At 39.0% G+C, this 17,872-nt stretch overlaps 1 protein-coding gene across 2 annotated transcripts; it reads left to right on the top strand.

Moving 5' to 3' along the window:
- The first annotated feature begins 3,689 nt into the window (after positions 1-3,689).
- On the top strand, positions 3,690-17,364 carry LOC144709214 (protein ENHANCED DOWNY MILDEW 2-like). 2 transcript variants are annotated; one of them, XM_078582672.1, is made up of 21 exons: positions 3,690-3,876; positions 3,955-4,397; positions 4,480-4,576; positions 4,659-4,709; positions 4,783-4,985; positions 5,135-5,231; positions 5,322-5,420; positions 12,162-12,409; positions 12,478-12,567; positions 12,639-13,040; positions 13,768-13,937; positions 14,004-14,103; positions 14,382-14,529; positions 14,750-14,851; positions 14,994-15,086; positions 15,169-15,210; positions 15,290-15,400; positions 15,487-15,558; positions 15,844-15,962; positions 16,043-16,106; positions 16,175-17,364. In XM_078582672.1, exons 2-21 carry the CDS (start codon positions 3,979-3,981, stop codon positions 17,243-17,245), a joined length of 3,798 nt encoding a protein of 1,265 aa, XP_078438798.1. In that variant the 5' UTR covers positions 3,690-3,876; positions 3,955-3,978; the 3' UTR covers positions 17,246-17,364. The 2 variants fall into 2 exon arrangements, with proteins under 2 accessions (XP_078438798.1, XP_078438797.1); XM_078582671.1 differs by having other exon boundaries at positions 13,768-14,103.
- The last annotated feature ends 508 nt before the right edge of the window (positions 17,365-17,872 follow it).

The raw sequence follows: 17,872 nt of genomic DNA, 5'->3' as shown, positions 1-17,872 counted from the left end.
CCTTGCTTTCTTCTAAGGAAATAAATTATAATGCTCATTTTTTTAAGTAGAAGGATCAACTACTTGAAATAATTAATTAAATAATAAGAAGAAAACAAATTTTAATTCATAGTATGTGAATTAGAAAAGCTAACTACCTTACATATTTATACTAAGAATTAAAGAAATTGAAATTTAGAGATTCAAAAATAGAAAGGTCATACTAATTTTTTAGTTTCACTGGCTAAGGTACAAGCTAAGAGTAAGATAAATTATGTTCTTTAAATTTTTTAACATCCTTGACCTCCTTTAACTCAGCCCCTAGCCCCTAAGCCTTCACCTAACTGACCCCTGAAGTACACTAGGATCCACATACAGTCCCCATATTTAGTCCTTCAAATACTTACAGACATGCAGATAATTTAGACCAAGTATATTTTCAACGATATTCAAAAAAGAAATAATCTTTGAACGGAAAACACTTTGAATATTCAATCTAGTCAAATATGGTTCAGTAGACCTGGATTTTACCTCTCTTGGTTTTCATCTTCCCTACTTATTATCTCTATCTCCTCTTTAAATTTAATTTAGATTTAATATCTTTCAAAAAAATCACCACCAGTATAATCTGTGTGGCAATCAAGATTCTTCATTTGAAATCTAGTTGGAACACTTTTGGATGTTTCTTCCATTTTTCAAAATAAAAATAAAAATGAATAAGAAATTATGGATAAAATATACAGAGAACTAGTACATCCTAAATAATAAGCATAAGTTGATTTCATGATGATTATTTGAACGAAGCTTTATTAAATTTTTCCTACACGTTGGTTATTTCCTTTTCTCCGAAATTTCACAATGCTCTCTTTTATTTTCGTATAAATTCTTCGATTACATATCAAATGGAAAGATGATATGAAACTTAACAAATGTTAGCAATAACTCTTATTTTAAATTAAAATTCAAAAAGCATTAACAAAAATCTCCAGAGTAATCTAAAATAAAGTTATTGACAGTGTGAATCTAGGGTTAAAGTACTGTCGGCGTTGTAACTTCTTAAATTCTACATCAAATGGTACAACTATATGGCATATGGATCTTTATAGGTGTTAGTAGTGCGCTTTATATACAATGAAATTTCAAAAACTAGGAGAAGGAATCTCCAAATGATCATCTTCAGATCAAGATCACTAGCAGCATGAAATCAATGACCCAATCTTATTCTCCTTTAATCTTCTTTAAACCTGCACCCATAACCACCATTTTAAAACCTATTGATTTTTAACGATGTTAGAAACAATCTTGGTGTTGAAATTTTTATCAAAACAACATGTTAATTTCTGCAGAATGTCAGATGCCTTTTATTTTATAGTGTGATTTTGCATAAATATATGAAACCATCTTCTTCAAAACATTATAGATATTGAAGTTTATTCATGTATATTTAAGCTTTTATAAATTAATATTTTAATTCAGATACAAATATCTTAGGTAGGTAGATAAGTTCAGGTTGGCCATCATTTTTTACTAGTGAAATGATTATCAACATGTAATAAAAAGCTCAAGGCCTAATTCAATGATTTGGCTCGTTAACCACATGGTCAATCATGTCTTTAAATACATGAAGGTAGTCATCCAGTGTACATGTTAGTTGCATAGTTTGAGCAATATGAAGTCAGTTATCTTCATATGTATAATAAACGTGTCAACTATGTAAACCATTGACTGAAGGTTGGCTAGGCCCAAAGCCTAAATATTATTAAATCACAAATTAGGAATTTTATTAAAATGCACTAGGCCTTAATATTCATTCTTTTAAAAAAAATAGAATTAAGAAGAAAAAAAATAGGTAGCATATTAAATAGTGCAGGATCTCATCCCATGGAACTTGGGATTAAAAAATATCATATAATTAGATAGAATTAAGATAGATATCATATAATTCAAATATCATATAATTAGACAGATTTTGTTGTAGTACATATCATATTATTGTTCATATTTTTAAAGAAATTTAACCTAGTATACATGGTGAATTTGACCTAGATATACCTATGATAACTTTCAATCATCTGAATTGTCAATTTAACTAAAGAAGTCTCACCCCATCCCTCATTTGGTTTGAGTCATCATCTAACTTGTTTGCACTAGATGATCAATGATAACAAATCAATGGATCAGTATGCATGTTACACAATCATATCTTAAGATAAGCATAAGATATGTCAGTATATGCTCATATATTGGGATTCTTATTTAGACAAGAGTAATCGACAAGAGCCTGAAATTTTTAGAATTGCCAGCTTAAAAAAAATTGTGGTTCATAATCTCTTTCATGTCCCTTTAGATGATCAACTCCTCGTTTCCTATGATAAGGAACTGCTTTTTCTACATTATGTCTCAATTTTTTTATATTTATTGTTCTGTTAATGAGCTACATATAGAACATGCACTTTTTAAGTCATCTCATTATGCAATGTCTGATTATTTTGGATTATATCCTAAAAAATCCAATAATATCCTATAAGAAATTATGAACCCTTCAATTTATTCAACGGAAATTCTTTATTCAAAATTAACTGTCAACTCTTCAAGTAAATATGTTTCTGCCAATGAGCTATATAACATGCACTTTTAATGTCATCTCGTCGCAAATGGTCCAATACTTGAGATTTCCTATTCCACAACATCCTCTATGAAACTGTGAACACTTCTAAGCCCTTTAGTTATGATAAGTAACATCTTTCTTCAAATTTATTCCCCCACTTTTCAATTATATGATGAACCATATAACATGATTTTTAAATTCATCTCATTATGCACAGTCCAATAATTGGTATTTCCTATCCAACAAGCCTCTTGAAGAACGTTCTTCAAGAACTTTTGCTCATGCTCGTAAACGCTCCTAACATAGCATCTAAAGTCATGTCTTCCTATCCCTTCACCCGAAGTCGCGCCTCGATTTCTATTTGACCATGGAGATTCTATAAATTATTTGACTCGTAGCAGGTTCTGCAAGAACATGATCGAAGCCACCTATATTATTTGCTTCCCTTTCTTTGTCCATCGTTCTTCATCAGTGACAATCACTGTTCGGTAGGAACGACGGCACAGTTTTGGTTATCAACTAGCCAAAAGATGTGCTGATAAGTTCAGTTCAGGTAATGCAAAGTTTTAACTCCTTAGGCCATTTGTCTTGGCCGATGAAAGTGGACCTACCTCTGATCCACTTCTGTCGAAACATTTAAGTCGAAAGAATACAGCCACGCTACACCACCATTTCTACTGAATAGCCATCCTTCCAAAAGAAAGTGGTTAAGTAGTTATGAGGGGCGAAGCATCGGAGTGTATTCAGTCCTTGACCAGCTTAACTGCAATAAGGAACCTCTCATTGGTTCAAGTATACACATTTCTGCAAATGAGCTATATGACATGCACTATTAAAGTCATCTGGTTGCTCATGGTGCAAAACTTGAGAATTGGGATTGCCTATCTTACAATATCCTATAAGAATCTACTAACCTTACTTTACATGAAACCAGTAGTAACTTACTTTACATCAAATATATTCTTATGATCCCCATTATCCTATTATAAAGAACCCATTTTCTGAAAATTTTCTCTCATTTGTTCAAGAAAATACTTTTTTTGCTAATAACATGCAATCTAAAGTCATCTTAAAACTTGGGATTTTCTGTAATAAACTATGAACGCATGACATGAGGCGCTTCTTCTGATTGTTTACGAAGGAAATACGATCTTCGCGGGCGATTCTGAAGGGGGCAGATTCAACCAACAGTATAGATTGATCGATGGGTCATCCCAGAAACGGATAATGACACGAGGGTCGCATCAATGGTTCTTGAATAGTGATGCATTCTAGGGTTTCGCGCGAAGGTGAATTCTTTGATTGTTTCAGCTCTTTTTCAGGCTACCCATTAGCAATACTTGATCGTTTTCCCTCATTCTTCTCAGGAATTGCGTTTATCGAGACCCAGGATGACGTACGAGGACGGCGATGACGGAGTTTCACCAGTGCCTGAAGCGATCTCTGAATACCGCTTTGTAGATGAGAACGACGACCCAGTTTGCTTCTCCAGTCTGCCTCTGAAATGGAGCGACGAGGATGAAATCGTTGATGAATCTGTTGAAGAGGTGTTCCTTCATGGCGAGTTTGATGATGGCCTGCAGAAGATCTACAAGCGTGTGATCGCTTGGAAAGTGGAATTTGTCGGTGGGGATGTAGATTTGTGGGTTCTTTCGAAAGATGGAAATTGGTTCAAGATTTTTAAACCCCGGATTGCATATCAAGAGAGTTTTAGAAGGATATTCGTTAGTTTGGAGTGTTTATCTTACTTGAAGATGAATCCATCGTCTAAGGAGAGTCGCCTTTGGGATCATTTAAGGAGAAAGTTCAGGTGGGTTTTGAATTTGCTTAGGAATTTCTGAAATTCGATTCCTCCACTGTGATGTTATGTGATTATTGTGCGTGTTTTTCAGTCACTTTGAGGTGAGTCCTCGCAAAGATGATTTCATGTTTCACCAACCTTTTATTCAGTGTATTGTTAAGAGGGATGAAGCGCTTTCAAAGGCAGAGGTGCGTCCGAGCTGGACATTGAATCGGCGTTTTTATTAAAAATTTTGGTAGCTATAATCTTTGTTTGGGTATATATTTTTAGGTGTTTCCAAAGCTTGGAGGGAGAGCATTTAAGAGGAACTCTTCACTAATGGTTTGTAATTCTCTGCGTTTGATCGGGTATTTTCAGGAGAGCGGAATTTTTTAATTTTTTTATCTCCTACCAGAATGCAGCTGAAGATTCTTCTACGGATGAAAAACAAGACGAAAAGAACACTCAAAAGGGAAATGGGGTTGTCATGAATGATGCAGATGATGATGATGATGGCGATGATGATGATGGTGATGATGATGATGAGTCTGAGCTTGACCATGATGATGGTTATGATCACGTTTGTGTCATATGTGACAATGGTGGTGATCTTCTTTGGTTTGTGCCCTTTCTTTCCTCTGACACTTGTTCCCTTAAGTGCGAATACTGTATTATATCTTGCTGATATATGGTTTTTGATTTTAACGAAAGCGATATTTGTCTGTTTATGCTGCTTTAGTTTATATTATTTCCATCTTCTCGTCCAGTTGTGAAGGGGAATGTCTAAGATCCTTCCATGCCACAAAGGGCTCGGGTGCTGATTCCCAGTGCAAAACTCTGGGTTACACCAGAGCTCAAGTTAAAGTGAGGACTCATATTTTTTTTCTCTCTAGGAATTTCTCACATTAATTATAACTCTCGTTTCTTCATCTCACTTGCCTTCGGATCTTGCAGGCCATCAAGAATTTCTTTTGTCCTAATTGTTTGCTCAAGAAGCACCAGTGTTTTGCCTGCGGCCAATTAGGAAATTCTGATAAAGAATCTGGACCTGAGGTTTGTTCATCAAATGATTACCTTTTTCTCTTACTATTCTTTTTTTTTTCTTTTCCTTGAGACTGTTGCTAAGATTTATGTCTCCTGCCTAGATTTTTTCTTACATGTTTTATCGAGAAAGAGAAAGAGGGAAGGAGAGTAGGTGAAAGAGCTGGCCGGCGGGAGAGAATTATACAACTGTGTGAAACAGATTCAATCATGCTTAAAGTTTCTGATACATTCCACACAAGGCACTATGAAAGAAGGCAAAAACACAAGATGAGTCTGTACTTTCAAAAAAACAAGATGATTCAGTTACAGAGATATGCGCCCAAGGAACATGGTGAAAAACCTGTAAAAGAAGATGTAGTGGAAGTGAGAAGGACGTTGGCTATTTTCTTCAAGAGTCCCGAGAATTGTGGCTCCGGAGCAACCATGGACTGGAGAAACAGGGACGATCATGTTGACCTGAGGAATTCATTCAAAAAAAAGAAAAATTGCTGACCAGAGGAAGGGGAGAATCCAAACGTATTATCCATTCGTTTGTCTTTCCTTTCCATTTGCTGCTTACATTCTGTGAAGGAATTTTCATATTTGAATCACAGGATCGGTAGTGTGTGATATTGGTACATTTCTTGAATTTCTCTGGGGAGTATATTACAATCAGTCATATCAGTTTCCTAGCCTTTACTAAAGATAGGAATATTACATGGAAGACCCTATTTTTAACGAGATTAATACCATACAAACCCTGCCGTCTTGGGAGCAAAGCAAATGGAGAGGACTAAACAACTCTGAGAAACAGACTTAATTACTCTAGAGGTCTCCTAGCCTTATGTAGGTATTGGAAAATGATACAAACCTTGATCTAGGTTCGTATCGGGAGGAGCTTGGAGGATGAGGCGAGGTAGAAGTTCCCGGGGTAGGAGAGTCGAAACGGAAATTCTCAGCCGAAATATAAGTCCGTTCTTTTATTCATTTCCTTTTAATTCATGTTCCATTTTCTGGATACCTTCTTGTATTGGGCCTTCTATTTTTAGCCCACGTGGATGTACACCCCTGGCATATATATAAGCCAAGGAACTCCAACAGAAAGAATAATGAAGCAAAGTAAGTCTTCTTGAACCTCGTATGTTGTTCGTCATGGTATCAGAGCGTTCGTGAAGAGACTATCTGCGGTGCAGAGATCGTCGTCTTCTTTGAATCGTCGTCGTCCTCTTCTTCTAGATCCACAAACTACGTGAAGGAAGGTTACTGGTGTACACCGATCCAAAGTTCTGAGATCCTCAATCGGATCTCCATCTCGTATTAGCGTCGGGCGGCTGTTCTCGTTGGTGGCTGTTCACTTCTTCCGGATCGGTGATTACGCTTCAAATTGGCTGTCGTTTCTTTTGTAAGTAACGAATTATTGCTGTTCTTGATTGGAGCCTCGCCGTCTCAAGATTGTCTGTCTTCTTCCGCATTGGTGGTTGCAATCGCTTGATGTGCGAATTGCGTATTCCAATTTTACTGTCGCTCGTGGCAAAGGAGATCTGATCCTGTCTTCATTGCCGTTCTCAAGACTATTATCATTCTCGGCAGAGGAGACCTGAGCTTGCCGTCCATACTATTTTTTCAAGATCATTACGTGTTCCAGACGCTTATCTACTTTTCTGTCTCTGGTGGCGTTGATCCAGATCCATGAGATCATTAGATCCAACGACTGTGTAGTGTTGGATTCAAGAAGTTGCAAAAACTATAATATCAGCTGACATGGCGACTCCACTGGGGAACAATGACCTTCAAATTACTCAACAAGAGCAAGGATTGTCTTCTATTCTACATCATGGAATTCCTGAATCCATGAAATATACGGGGCTAAATTTATTACAGTGGAGCAAATTTGTTGAGATGATTCTTGAAGGAAAAAGATTGGGTCATCACTTGAGTGAAGAAATGAAGCCATCAAATCCACGTTATGCAATGTGGAAGGCTGAAGACGCTACAGTCAAAACCTGGTTGCTCAGTAGCTTGTGAGGAGATTTAATTCCAAAATATCTTCTGATCGATACTGCAAAACAGATCTGGGATAAAATTCATAAGAGCTACTTAAAGACAAATAATGACTGGCAGATTTATGAGTTAGTTACCAAGGCAACACTTCTTCACCAAGGCGAAAAAACAGACCAAGTTTACATATGTGAACTTCAAAGCCTATGGGATGAGATAGGCCATTACAGGCCGATTGCTGAGACAGATTGCCTCTGTCGACATTATACTATGAAAGACCGGATTTATAAATTTCTTATGGGTCTTAATCCTGAGTATGACTCATTGAGACGTCAGATTCTCAACAGGGAGATAGCACCCACTCTAGAGCAAGCCATACAACTTGTACTCGAAGAAGAAAGTTGTATACAACACCCATCTAATGCGCCAGCTGGTGAGACAGGTACTGGTTTTGTAGCAAAAAAGCAATCAAAATCTCACCAAAGTGAGTATCACAAAAATCAAAGAGGAAAATCTACATGGCAGGCTAGAGAGTCAAATGTCTGCTCATACTGTAAACGGAAGGGACACAGGAAAGAAAGTTGTTGGGACCTACATGGTCAACCACCGAGACAAGCCCATGCTAATGTTGTGAATATTCAAGATTCTACAAGTGAAGATGATACAGCACATCCTACACTCAGTGATTTCCTCTCTATCAAGGAGGAGTTAGAGAAACTGAAGAATATGATTCATCCAGTAAACACATCTATGGTCTGCAAGGGAGAGCATCATGATGGTAAAAATTTTAATTTTTCTAGCATTCATAATACATATAGTTCATCCAACTGGATTATTGATTCTGGAGCAACAGATCACATGACATCATATCGTTCAAATTTTATTGAATACTCTGTCTGTTCTAGCAGTCGGCGAGTACAGACTGCAGGGGGGGAAATGCTTCCTGTCTCTGGCTTTGGAACCGTTAAAATAAAAGATCTGGGATTGTTGAAAAATGTCCTTCATGTTCCTAAGCTTACGCTAACTACAATTGATTTCTCCTCAGAGATTGGTTAAAGACACGTTACTTACGCTAACAATGGATTCTTCTGGTTGTTTTTTATATGATAAGAAGCTGAGCCGAACGAGTGGACCAATTGAGGAGAGACACGGCTTGCTGACAGTACATGATGGAGCAGCTGAGGTGCTGATGGCAAATGGCAGAAGTCTGTCAGAGGAAGATAATCTCCCAATAGTTGAACAAATTAAACTTTTTCATTCCCGTTTGGGTCATCCATCGTTTGAACTCTTGGGACGGATGTTCCCTGTTCTTACTCATGATGTGGATCTTTCCAAACTTATATGTGATGCATGCCAGTGTGCTAAACACAAGAGATCGTCGTTTAAGGGAAAGGGTGAGCGAAGTGTCAATCCATTTGATCTTATACATACTAATGTGTGGGGTCCGTGTTCTATATCATCGTTGAGTGGTGCTCGATGGTTTATTATAATCATTGATGACTGTACTCGATTGACATGGACATATCTCCTTAAGAATAAGTCAGAGATAACAGACATTATCGAACATTTTATTACCATGATACAGACCCAGTTTGGTGTGCAAGTCAAGAGAATTAGATCAGATAATGCTCGAGATTACTTTAATGTAACATTGAGATCTTATTTTCAAACGTAGGGTATTGTTCAAGAGTCCTCATGTGTATATACACCGCAACAGAATGGTGTAGCTGAAAGAAAGATTGGTCATGTTGTAGAGACAACCCGAGTATTACTTATTCATCAGGGAGTACCCAAGTATCTTTGGGGAGAAGCATTATTGACAGCTGTTCATTTGATCAACCGTCTACCAACCAAAGTACTTGGATACCAGAGTCCTATCGATCTTATGATCAAATTTTTTCCTTCCGTGAGATTGAAAACTGGGCTGAAACCCAGATTATTTGGCTGCACAGTTTTTGTTCATATACATCATCCTACTGACAAACTCAGCCCAAAGGCTCTAAAATGCATATTTGTTGGATATACGTCAACTCAAAAAGGGTATAAATGTTATCACCCTCCAACCAAGAGGATGTTTGTGTCATTAGACGTAACCTTCAATGAATCTGAAAGATATTTCTCATCTCCATGTGGTAGAGCAGAACAACTAGTTCAAATTGGAAGAGAAGTTGAATTGCCTACTATGCTATCATCACCAGAGAATACAGATATAACTCATTTAGAGGCGTCAACCAACTTACCATCTATGTTTGAAAATGGGAGTCCAAATTCAGTACGGCAGAATGAAAACGATGAATCTATTGAATATAATTGTGAGGATGCAGAAGAAGAACAGGAATCGAGAGAAATAACTGCAGTACAACCACAGCAAGCATCTTCTGAAGATGACTCAGGCTGGCCAATTGCATTAAGAAAAGGAAAAAGGAGTTGCACTCAATTTCCTAGATACCCTATATCGAACTTTATTGGATATTCACATCTCTCCACTGAATATCAAGCACTTATTGGTAAAATTAACCCAATACTACTGCCCAAGACAGTGCAGGAAGCTATGAAGGATAAAAATTGGAAACAAGCCATGGATGACGAAATGAATGCACTACTCAAAAATGATACATGGGAAATTGTTGCATTACCCTCGGGTAAGAAGATAGTAGGATGTAGATGGGTGTATACCATAAAGTATAAGTCTGATGGTACGTTGGAAAGATACAAAGCCCGTCTGGTCGCAAAGGGGTATGTATACTCAGTCGTACGGAATAGATTATGGGGAAACATTTGCCCCTGTGGCAAAATTGAATTCAGTTCAAATTCTACTTGCAATAGCAGCAAATCTGAATTGGAAATTATTTCAGTATGGCGTAAAAAATGCATTTTTACATGGAGATCTAGATGAAGAAATTTATATGGAAATTCCTCCTGGATATTACCCACACATGCGCAAGAATCAAGTGTGCAAATTAAGAAAGGCCTTATATGGATTGAAGCAATCTCCAAGAGCATAGTTTGGGAAATTCTCTCATGCGATGAAAGACATGGGTTATCACCCGAGTAATGGAGATCACACTCTGTTTGTCAAGACAGGTTTGAACGGGAAGGTGGCTGTATTACTTGTCTACGTGGATGATATTATTGTTACTGGAAATGATGATAAAAAAATTTCTATCTTAAGCCAGAAACTTGCTCAGATTTTTTATATCAAATCTATGGATTGTCGAGATATTTTCTGGGAATAGAGATGGCTTATTCTTCTGATATCATTTTGGTCATATTGAAGGAGATAGGTATGAGCAACTGTAAACCATCGCTAGTACCTATGGATCCAAATTTGAAACTTGGACCATGTGAAGAAGCAGCGCCTGTTGATCGGGGACAGTATCAGAGGTTGATTGGTAAGCTTATATATCTTAATCATTCTCGTCCAGATATTGCATTTGCAGTGGGACTTCTCAGTCAGTACATGCACAGTCCGTGGGAACCACATTTGCAGGCAGCATTTAAAGTACTTGCCTACCTAAAAGGAACAGCTGGACATGGGCTAATGTTTCAGAAAGGAAAAAAATTAATATTGGAAGCATACACTGATGCAGACTATGGTGGGTCAGTGTTGGATCGAAGGTCAACAACTGGATACTGTATGTTCCTTGGTGGTAGCTTGATTACTTGGCGCAGCAAGAAGCAAAAGGTAGTATCAAGGTCGAGTGCAGAAGCAGAATTCAGAGCCGTAGCAAAGGGAATATGTGAAATTATATGGATCCGAAATATTCTCCTTGATCTCCATATAACTCAAGATTGTCCTACAATACTCTATTATGACAGTAGATCTGCAATTGTTATAGCGCATAACCCAGTTCAACATGATAGAACAAGACATGTTGAAATTGATCGACACTTCATACGAGAGAAGATTGATTCTAAAGTGATTGCTATGGAGTACATTCCCTCAAATCAGCAAGTTGCAGATATGCTTACTAAGGGCATTCCAGGCAGTTTATTTCATCGGCTTTATTCCAATCTGGGAATGAAGAATATCTACCTACCGCTTGAGGGGGAGTGTCAGCCGAAATATGAGTCCGTTCTTTTATTCATTTCCTTTTAATTCATGTTCCATTTTCTGGATACCCTCTTGTATTGGGCCTTCTATTTTTAGCCCACGTGGATGTACACCCCTGGCATATATATAAGCCAAGGAACTCCAACAGAGAATAATGAAGCAAAGTAAGTCTTCTTGAACCTCGTATGTTGTTCGTCAGGGTCAAACAGATGGGCAGGGATCGACCAGGGACGAGCCGCCTGATGACGCTGTGAAGTGTTGACAATCGCGGGGACGGGGATCGCCGAAGACTAGAAGGGAACCGAACGGCAGGGGTAGGGATCGGATTGGAGGGGAGCCGGCTGAAGATCTGGTGAGACGATCACGGGGGTAGGGGATCGTTAGACGGTCAAGGGGACGGGACTGAGACGAAGAAGATTGAGATAGTGAGCCAAGAGGCCAAACTTACCTTCATTCTTGACTGGCCTCCTCAATGGAGGGTTACACCTATTTATAAGGAAAGTATGCAATCTAAACATGAAATTACTAAAATGCCCCTAGTGGGCTAAATTCCTATGATACCCTTCGGGGGTAGAGGATCGTATCAGAAAACTACATGAAATATCCTACTTCCATCAAGTTTATTAGCATGCACTATGTTATTTAATTCCCTTAGAAACCTAAGTTCCGGTTACCATCTTCGGAAAAGATAATTAATCACAATTAATGCCTCTGAACAGGTTTTCCGTTGTATGTCTGCTACCTGCGGCCACTTCTATCATCCCTCCTGTATGGCAAAGTTGCTTAATCTGGAAAATGAAATTGAGGCAGCTGCGCTTGAGGAGAAGATTGTTGCTGGAGGGTCATTCATGTGTCCTGTTCATAGATGTACAGTTTGCAATGGATTGGAAGACAAGAAAGTGGAGGAATTACAATTTGCTATTTGCCGGCGGTGCCCAAAGACTTACCATAGAAAATGCCTGCCTAGGTATTCTTTTCTTAGTCATTTTTTCTTCACCACATAAATCCCTCAATTCATCTTTCTTCTGGTTGCAGTAAGATTGCTTTGGAGGATTCAGATGATGAGGATGGAGAACAGAGAGCTTGGGACGACCTAATCCCAAACAGAATTTTGATTTACTGCCTGTAAATTTTTGGTCCTTTCTCTCACTAGTTCCTGTTAGACTTGGTTACTGATAACTGATTTTTTTTCTCAGGAAACATAAGATTGATAGGAACATTGGCACGCCAAAGAGGAATCACATTGTATTTCCAGAAACGGTGGAGGAGAAAACAGTCATGTCAGCTGACTTAAGAAAGAAGAAGGCCCAGGCGAAGAGGAAAGCAGAGGTCTCTCCCGCTGAGAAAGGAAAGCCAAATAAGATAAGCTGGCCCACTAAGGAGAGAGACAAGCTTTCCAAGACTCAGCAACCAACATCTTCACTCCGAAAGATCATAAAAGATTCAACTGAGAAACATTTAGCAAAAGATGAAGATTTGTTGGAACCCACGATTAATGCCAATAAGCTTGGGGATGAAACATCAGATGTTGTGCCCTCTGAAGAGAAAAAGAAACTCAATAGGCAAGTTTCATTAATGAATGAAGATACAGAAAAAAGGTACAGTTATTACATGCCGTTTTGATGATGTCATGCACATGCGTCTGTGCGCATGCATTTTTTTCTCTGTATGTGAATAATATTTCATGAATTCACAGATGTGTATGGCTACTAGTGTCTGCCATCCTTAACGACAATTACAAGAAGACGGCTGATTGTCATCATTGTCCATGCCACTTGTCTGTGCCAGAATACGCTGGTGATGACCGAGTTGTCATCAATCACGTGTCTGCGACCAGGATGATAAATGAGGAAATCGCCATCGTCAGTTTCACGATGGATGATGTCAAGGATAATGATAATGGCAATAAAAGGATGAATTCCCTCCTCTGCCCCCACCATGAGCTTCTCATTCTTGTATAAGTTGACAAGATGATGATAATAAATTGTTGACATTGTTCATTCACCCGAGCCTAGATGATGATGATGATGATGAGAACAAGATCGCCATCACCTCTTCAATTGTCTGCAGTTGGAATGATGATAATAAAATCACCATCATCATTGTCTCATGAACTTGTGATGATGACAATGATAATGACAACTCCTGGATGATGCGACGAACACTGATATCTGCCTCTCAAAAGTTTCCGGCTAATAGACTCTGAGAATTTTCTCACAAAGCTTAGAATTTATGCATAATTGTACAGCAATTTTTTATGAGCTCTGATCAACTTAAATTTGAATATTTGGTTTGTCATTCTTCTTGATCACAAATAATTAACAGGAAGAAGCAGAAAGTGGATAGCAGCAGGCCCGCACCAGAAATCACACGGAAAGCTGAAATCCCTGTGATTGAGACAGCGAAGAAGAGACCCAAAAATCTTATGAAAACGCAATTGAATTCAGAGACAAGCGACGACACAACCTCTATAAAATCACCCCGTCCCTCAAAAGGTCTTAAGGATTCGACCTCATTGGCGAAGAGACTATTTTCTAAAGATGAAAATGTTGTGAATTCAGCCCCTGGAGACTGGATGGAAATATCTAGGGAAAGTGTTGCTTTCTCTGCGAAGGAACCTGATCCCCCAATTTCTTTGATCGATGATGAAGCTAGAAAGAGGTTCGACTCTATAGTTTCATTTATGCATCTCATGGGTTTATTCTGGTTTATATTCAAGTTGTTGTGCCTGGCTATAGGATTATTGAACCTATGGTTTTTGGCAGACCTCTGAGTCTGTGATACAGCTCTGGTTTTCAGTTCCCAACTTGTCGATTAGTATATCTGCCAAAAACTAGGGTTCTCAAAGTTGTCTCGGTCAACTGTTTTTTTTGGCTTGCTCAACCGAAGGTTATATTTATCAATTCCTATTCTAACGCGTCTGTTTGTTTTACTCGCAGGATTTCATTTTTTGTCAGGAATTCACCTTTGTCATCTTTTAAAGACAAAGATTTGTTGATGAAGAAGCGGTTTTCTGCGGGAAATCATTACCATATGAATAGTACAGTGAGTACGATTCCCCAGGGCAAGGTCGAGGGTTATGTTCGTGTAAGTGTTGTTCCATGCAATTAAACGTTTTCTTTTTTTAAATACAGTCAAAAAATTTTAATACTCTCCAATCAGGGTCAGGATCAGAGAGTAACAGTTTAATATGAATATAAATACCCCGAAATATGCTGCATAGCGGATTTATCAATTATTTCACTTCTTGGATCATTTGTTATCAGGTTTGTAGGCATTTCAATCGCATATCTGCCCCTTCTTGTAGGCCATTCGAGCGGCTGTACAGATATTCAAGAATGGTGGCAGCATTGACGACATCAAAGCTGTTTGTGGACCTGATACTGTTAATCAGATGATCATCTGGAAGGTTTTTTTCTAAATTTATTTTTTTCTGTCTGCCATTGATCATTGGTGTTGCGTTTTATCTTTGTTTGTAGAGTTTTCAGTTCGCTCAGTCATCGCAGTGTAATTTACTGATCTTTTAACAATGAAATTTCTATTATCAACAGGAAAGATTAAGGTCCTATCTTGGACCTTTTCTCCGTGGAGTACGCGGTTCATCATATGGATTGGATGCAAAAGAAATGAGTAAAACGGAAGGGGTATTATTATGAAACCAAGATTCCCCTGGATTATATGTATGTGTATGTTTTTTATTAAAATTTCCGCAATTTATTGGTGCAGATCGTTGAGAGGCTCCATTGGTACGTGGAAAATGATGATACGGTCGGTTGGTCGTCCAAGTAAATATGCCTTTTTGTAATTCATTTGTTTTCAGGAATTGTTGATTCTTTTTTTGAAACAGATAGTTGATGTTTGCTGCGGAGCAAAGAATTTTAATAATCTCATGAGTAAAAAGCTGGAATTGACCGGGAAAAAGTGTTCATTCAAAAGTTTTGATATTTTTGCTTCAAAGGTAAGCTTGGTCTTCTGAGAAGCTTGGCAAAATCTAAGACACTAATTATAGTTGTCAAATTTGATGTCATGAGATTTTTTTCACAGAACGATGCGAATTTTCAGAAGAGGGATTGGATGGCGGTTCATCCTAAGGAGCTTCAGCTTCGATCTCAAGCGGTATGAAAAATCATCATTGCGTGCTACATATTTTAGAAAAATGCTTTTGATTGTCGCATCTCGAGAGGCTGGCAGAGAGAGAAGTGGAGGCAGGCCATTTAGAGCCGACAAATTAGCACGATAAGTCTACTAGAAAGGCTCGATTCACTTCACTCTATATCTGCCTTAAGTGGGAGATAGGAGGTTTAAATTTTACACAGAACCCCTTTAGAGAAATAAGAATGACGACTTTGCCCCTGTCGTCTGACAATAATCACACATCTTACAAAGCATTCCTCAATACAGGTGATTCGGCTCGTTCTTCCAGGCGGTGTCAATGCAGCTCATGCCCGCAGGTTGATCTCTAAGGTGGTAGCTTGCAAGCCGAAGCTTTTGTTTCTTAATTCTCCAAAATCGATAGAAAGGTGAATTTTTTTAATCTCTTTTTATAAAACAAGAAAATGACATTTAATCTCTCTTTTATACATTTTTCTCTGTTAATTAGGCTTGGAGCACAGCCTGAAGCATATGATCTAATTTGGGAGGATGAGCAGAAACCAGCCGGGCCGGTGAGAGATCTCTCCATACAGGCTTACACCTGAACCCTAAAACCTGAATCCTAAACTACACTGTGCAGGCTCAGTCGCCAAGATCTCCAGCAAAGCCATTTTCTCTTTACCTGTGGAGCCGGCCTGATTGGACTGCCAAGCACAGGGAAATAGCCATGAAACATGGCCACAACTCGCATGAACCCACCAAACAAAACATAGAAGATGAAGATTGGAGTGGGCATACAGATATAGAGGAGAGAGAAATATACTCCGAAGCTGAGGAACACAAGAAAACAATGGAGTATACCGACGGCCGCGAGAGCAGTGATAGAGAACAACGAGAACAAAGGCCCAAGGACAGATTCCTGAGTTCAGAGACATACGAAAAGGCAAAAACAAGTCCAAGATCGTTGGACACATCTCTTCCTGCTGATTATCATCATCATCATCAAGCTGGGGATGAGGGTAGTCCCAAGCCCAGCCAAAGCTCTGGAGTAACCCAGATGAAGTACCACTGGTCATGCTTATATGGGCTGGATGACCATCCAGAGCCCATTAAAAGCTCTGGCCTGTCCGAGCCGAGTTCCCAGCCGGTCGCACCCCAACCCATTAGCAGAGACCCAAGTCCAGGAGAAAGAAAAGGGATAAGGTACCAGTGGGCCGACCCGTATGGCCAAGACGAGAGAGAAACCAGTAGGTCTTCTGAAATTGGACCTCATCTCCTACCAAATCATCAACCTACAGTGTATCCTGGACCATCGGATCGACGGCCCTGGATCTCCCCCAGCTTCCCAGATCAACCAAACGAGAACACCGTGCGAATCTATGACGGACACATGATGGACAGCCCTAGAGAGAGAGAGTCTCAGACTTGGGTCAGCCCTAGTGAGAGGCCAATTATGGGTTCTTCTTATGTATCCCCTACTTATGGGTTTAATGGTGGATTGCCTGCCGGGCCGGGCTATCATGCCGGTAACTTTGGGCCCACCCACTGGGTTGACCCGGCAGTTGACCAAGCCCGAGTGATGTATGAGAGAAGGATGTGGGAGATGCCGGAGCAAGCCAGTTCGCCGCGTGCGTTGCACAGGTCTGGATCCAGACCGCTGGGGGGACGGCGTAGAGGTATGTTCGACGCCAACCATCACCCATATTTATGAGGATTTTCGTTGAGAAGTGTAGTTTCTGTAGAATGCTTTATTCTGTATTTTTTTCTATTCTGGGGCAAAATAAATAAATTATCGGCAGAGAGAAATAATCGCTCTCTCCTCTCTTGTCACTCTTCTCTCACTCTTCTCTCTCTCTTCTTACTCTTCTCTTGCTCTTCTTCCTCTCTCTTCTCACGCTTATCTCTCGCCTCTCTCTTATCTCACTCTTCTCAATCTTATTTCTCTCTTCTCACTCTTATCTGTCGCCTCTCTCTTATCTCTCTCTTCTCACTCTTACCTCTCTCTTCTCACTCTGATTTTACTCTTCTCAATCTTATTTCACTCTTCTCACTCTTATCTCACTCTTCTCTTTCTCTTTCTTCTCAAAGTTATCTTGCTTCTCACTCTTCTCACTCTTATCTCTCACTTGAGAGTTTTCTCACTCCTCTCTTTATTTTCTCTCTCTCCTCTCTCTCCTCTTTGTCTCTCTACTGCAGGGAGTGATTATAATGTTCTTCCTTTGCACGATTGAACTCAACTGTGTTACCTCTTTTTTCCTTTCTTAGAAGAGCAGTATTTTCTCAAAAGCAATCCATGATGTATGGAGCTATTTTGCTCTATTTATATCAAAAATACTTG

This window comes from Wolffia australiana, chromosome 11, assembly GCF_029677425.1.
Source record: "Wolffia australiana isolate 7733 chromosome 11, ASM2967742v1".
NCBI classification, from domain to species: Eukaryota; Viridiplantae; Streptophyta; class Magnoliopsida; order Alismatales; family Araceae; genus Wolffia; species Wolffia australiana.
Note: the sequence above shows the minus strand (reverse complement) of the source record. Positions and strands in the feature narration are given on the sequence as shown.

What these genes read in the sequence shown, in the direction of transcription:
- LOC144709214 (XM_078582671.1), top strand. Translation starts at nt 3,979, where the DNA reads ATGACGTACGAGGACGGCGATGACGGAGTTTCACCAGTGCCTGAAGCG. An exon ending in AAGCGCTTTCAAAGGCAGAG is followed by an intron (nt 4,577 to 4,658) that starts GTGCGTCCGAGC and finishes ATATATTTTTAG; the next exon opens with GTGTTTCCAAAGCTTGGAGG. An exon ending in ATCAGATGATCATCTGGAAG is followed by an intron (nt 14,852 to 14,993) that starts GTTTTTTTCTAA and finishes TATTATCAACAG; the next exon opens with GAAAGATTAAGGTCCTATCT.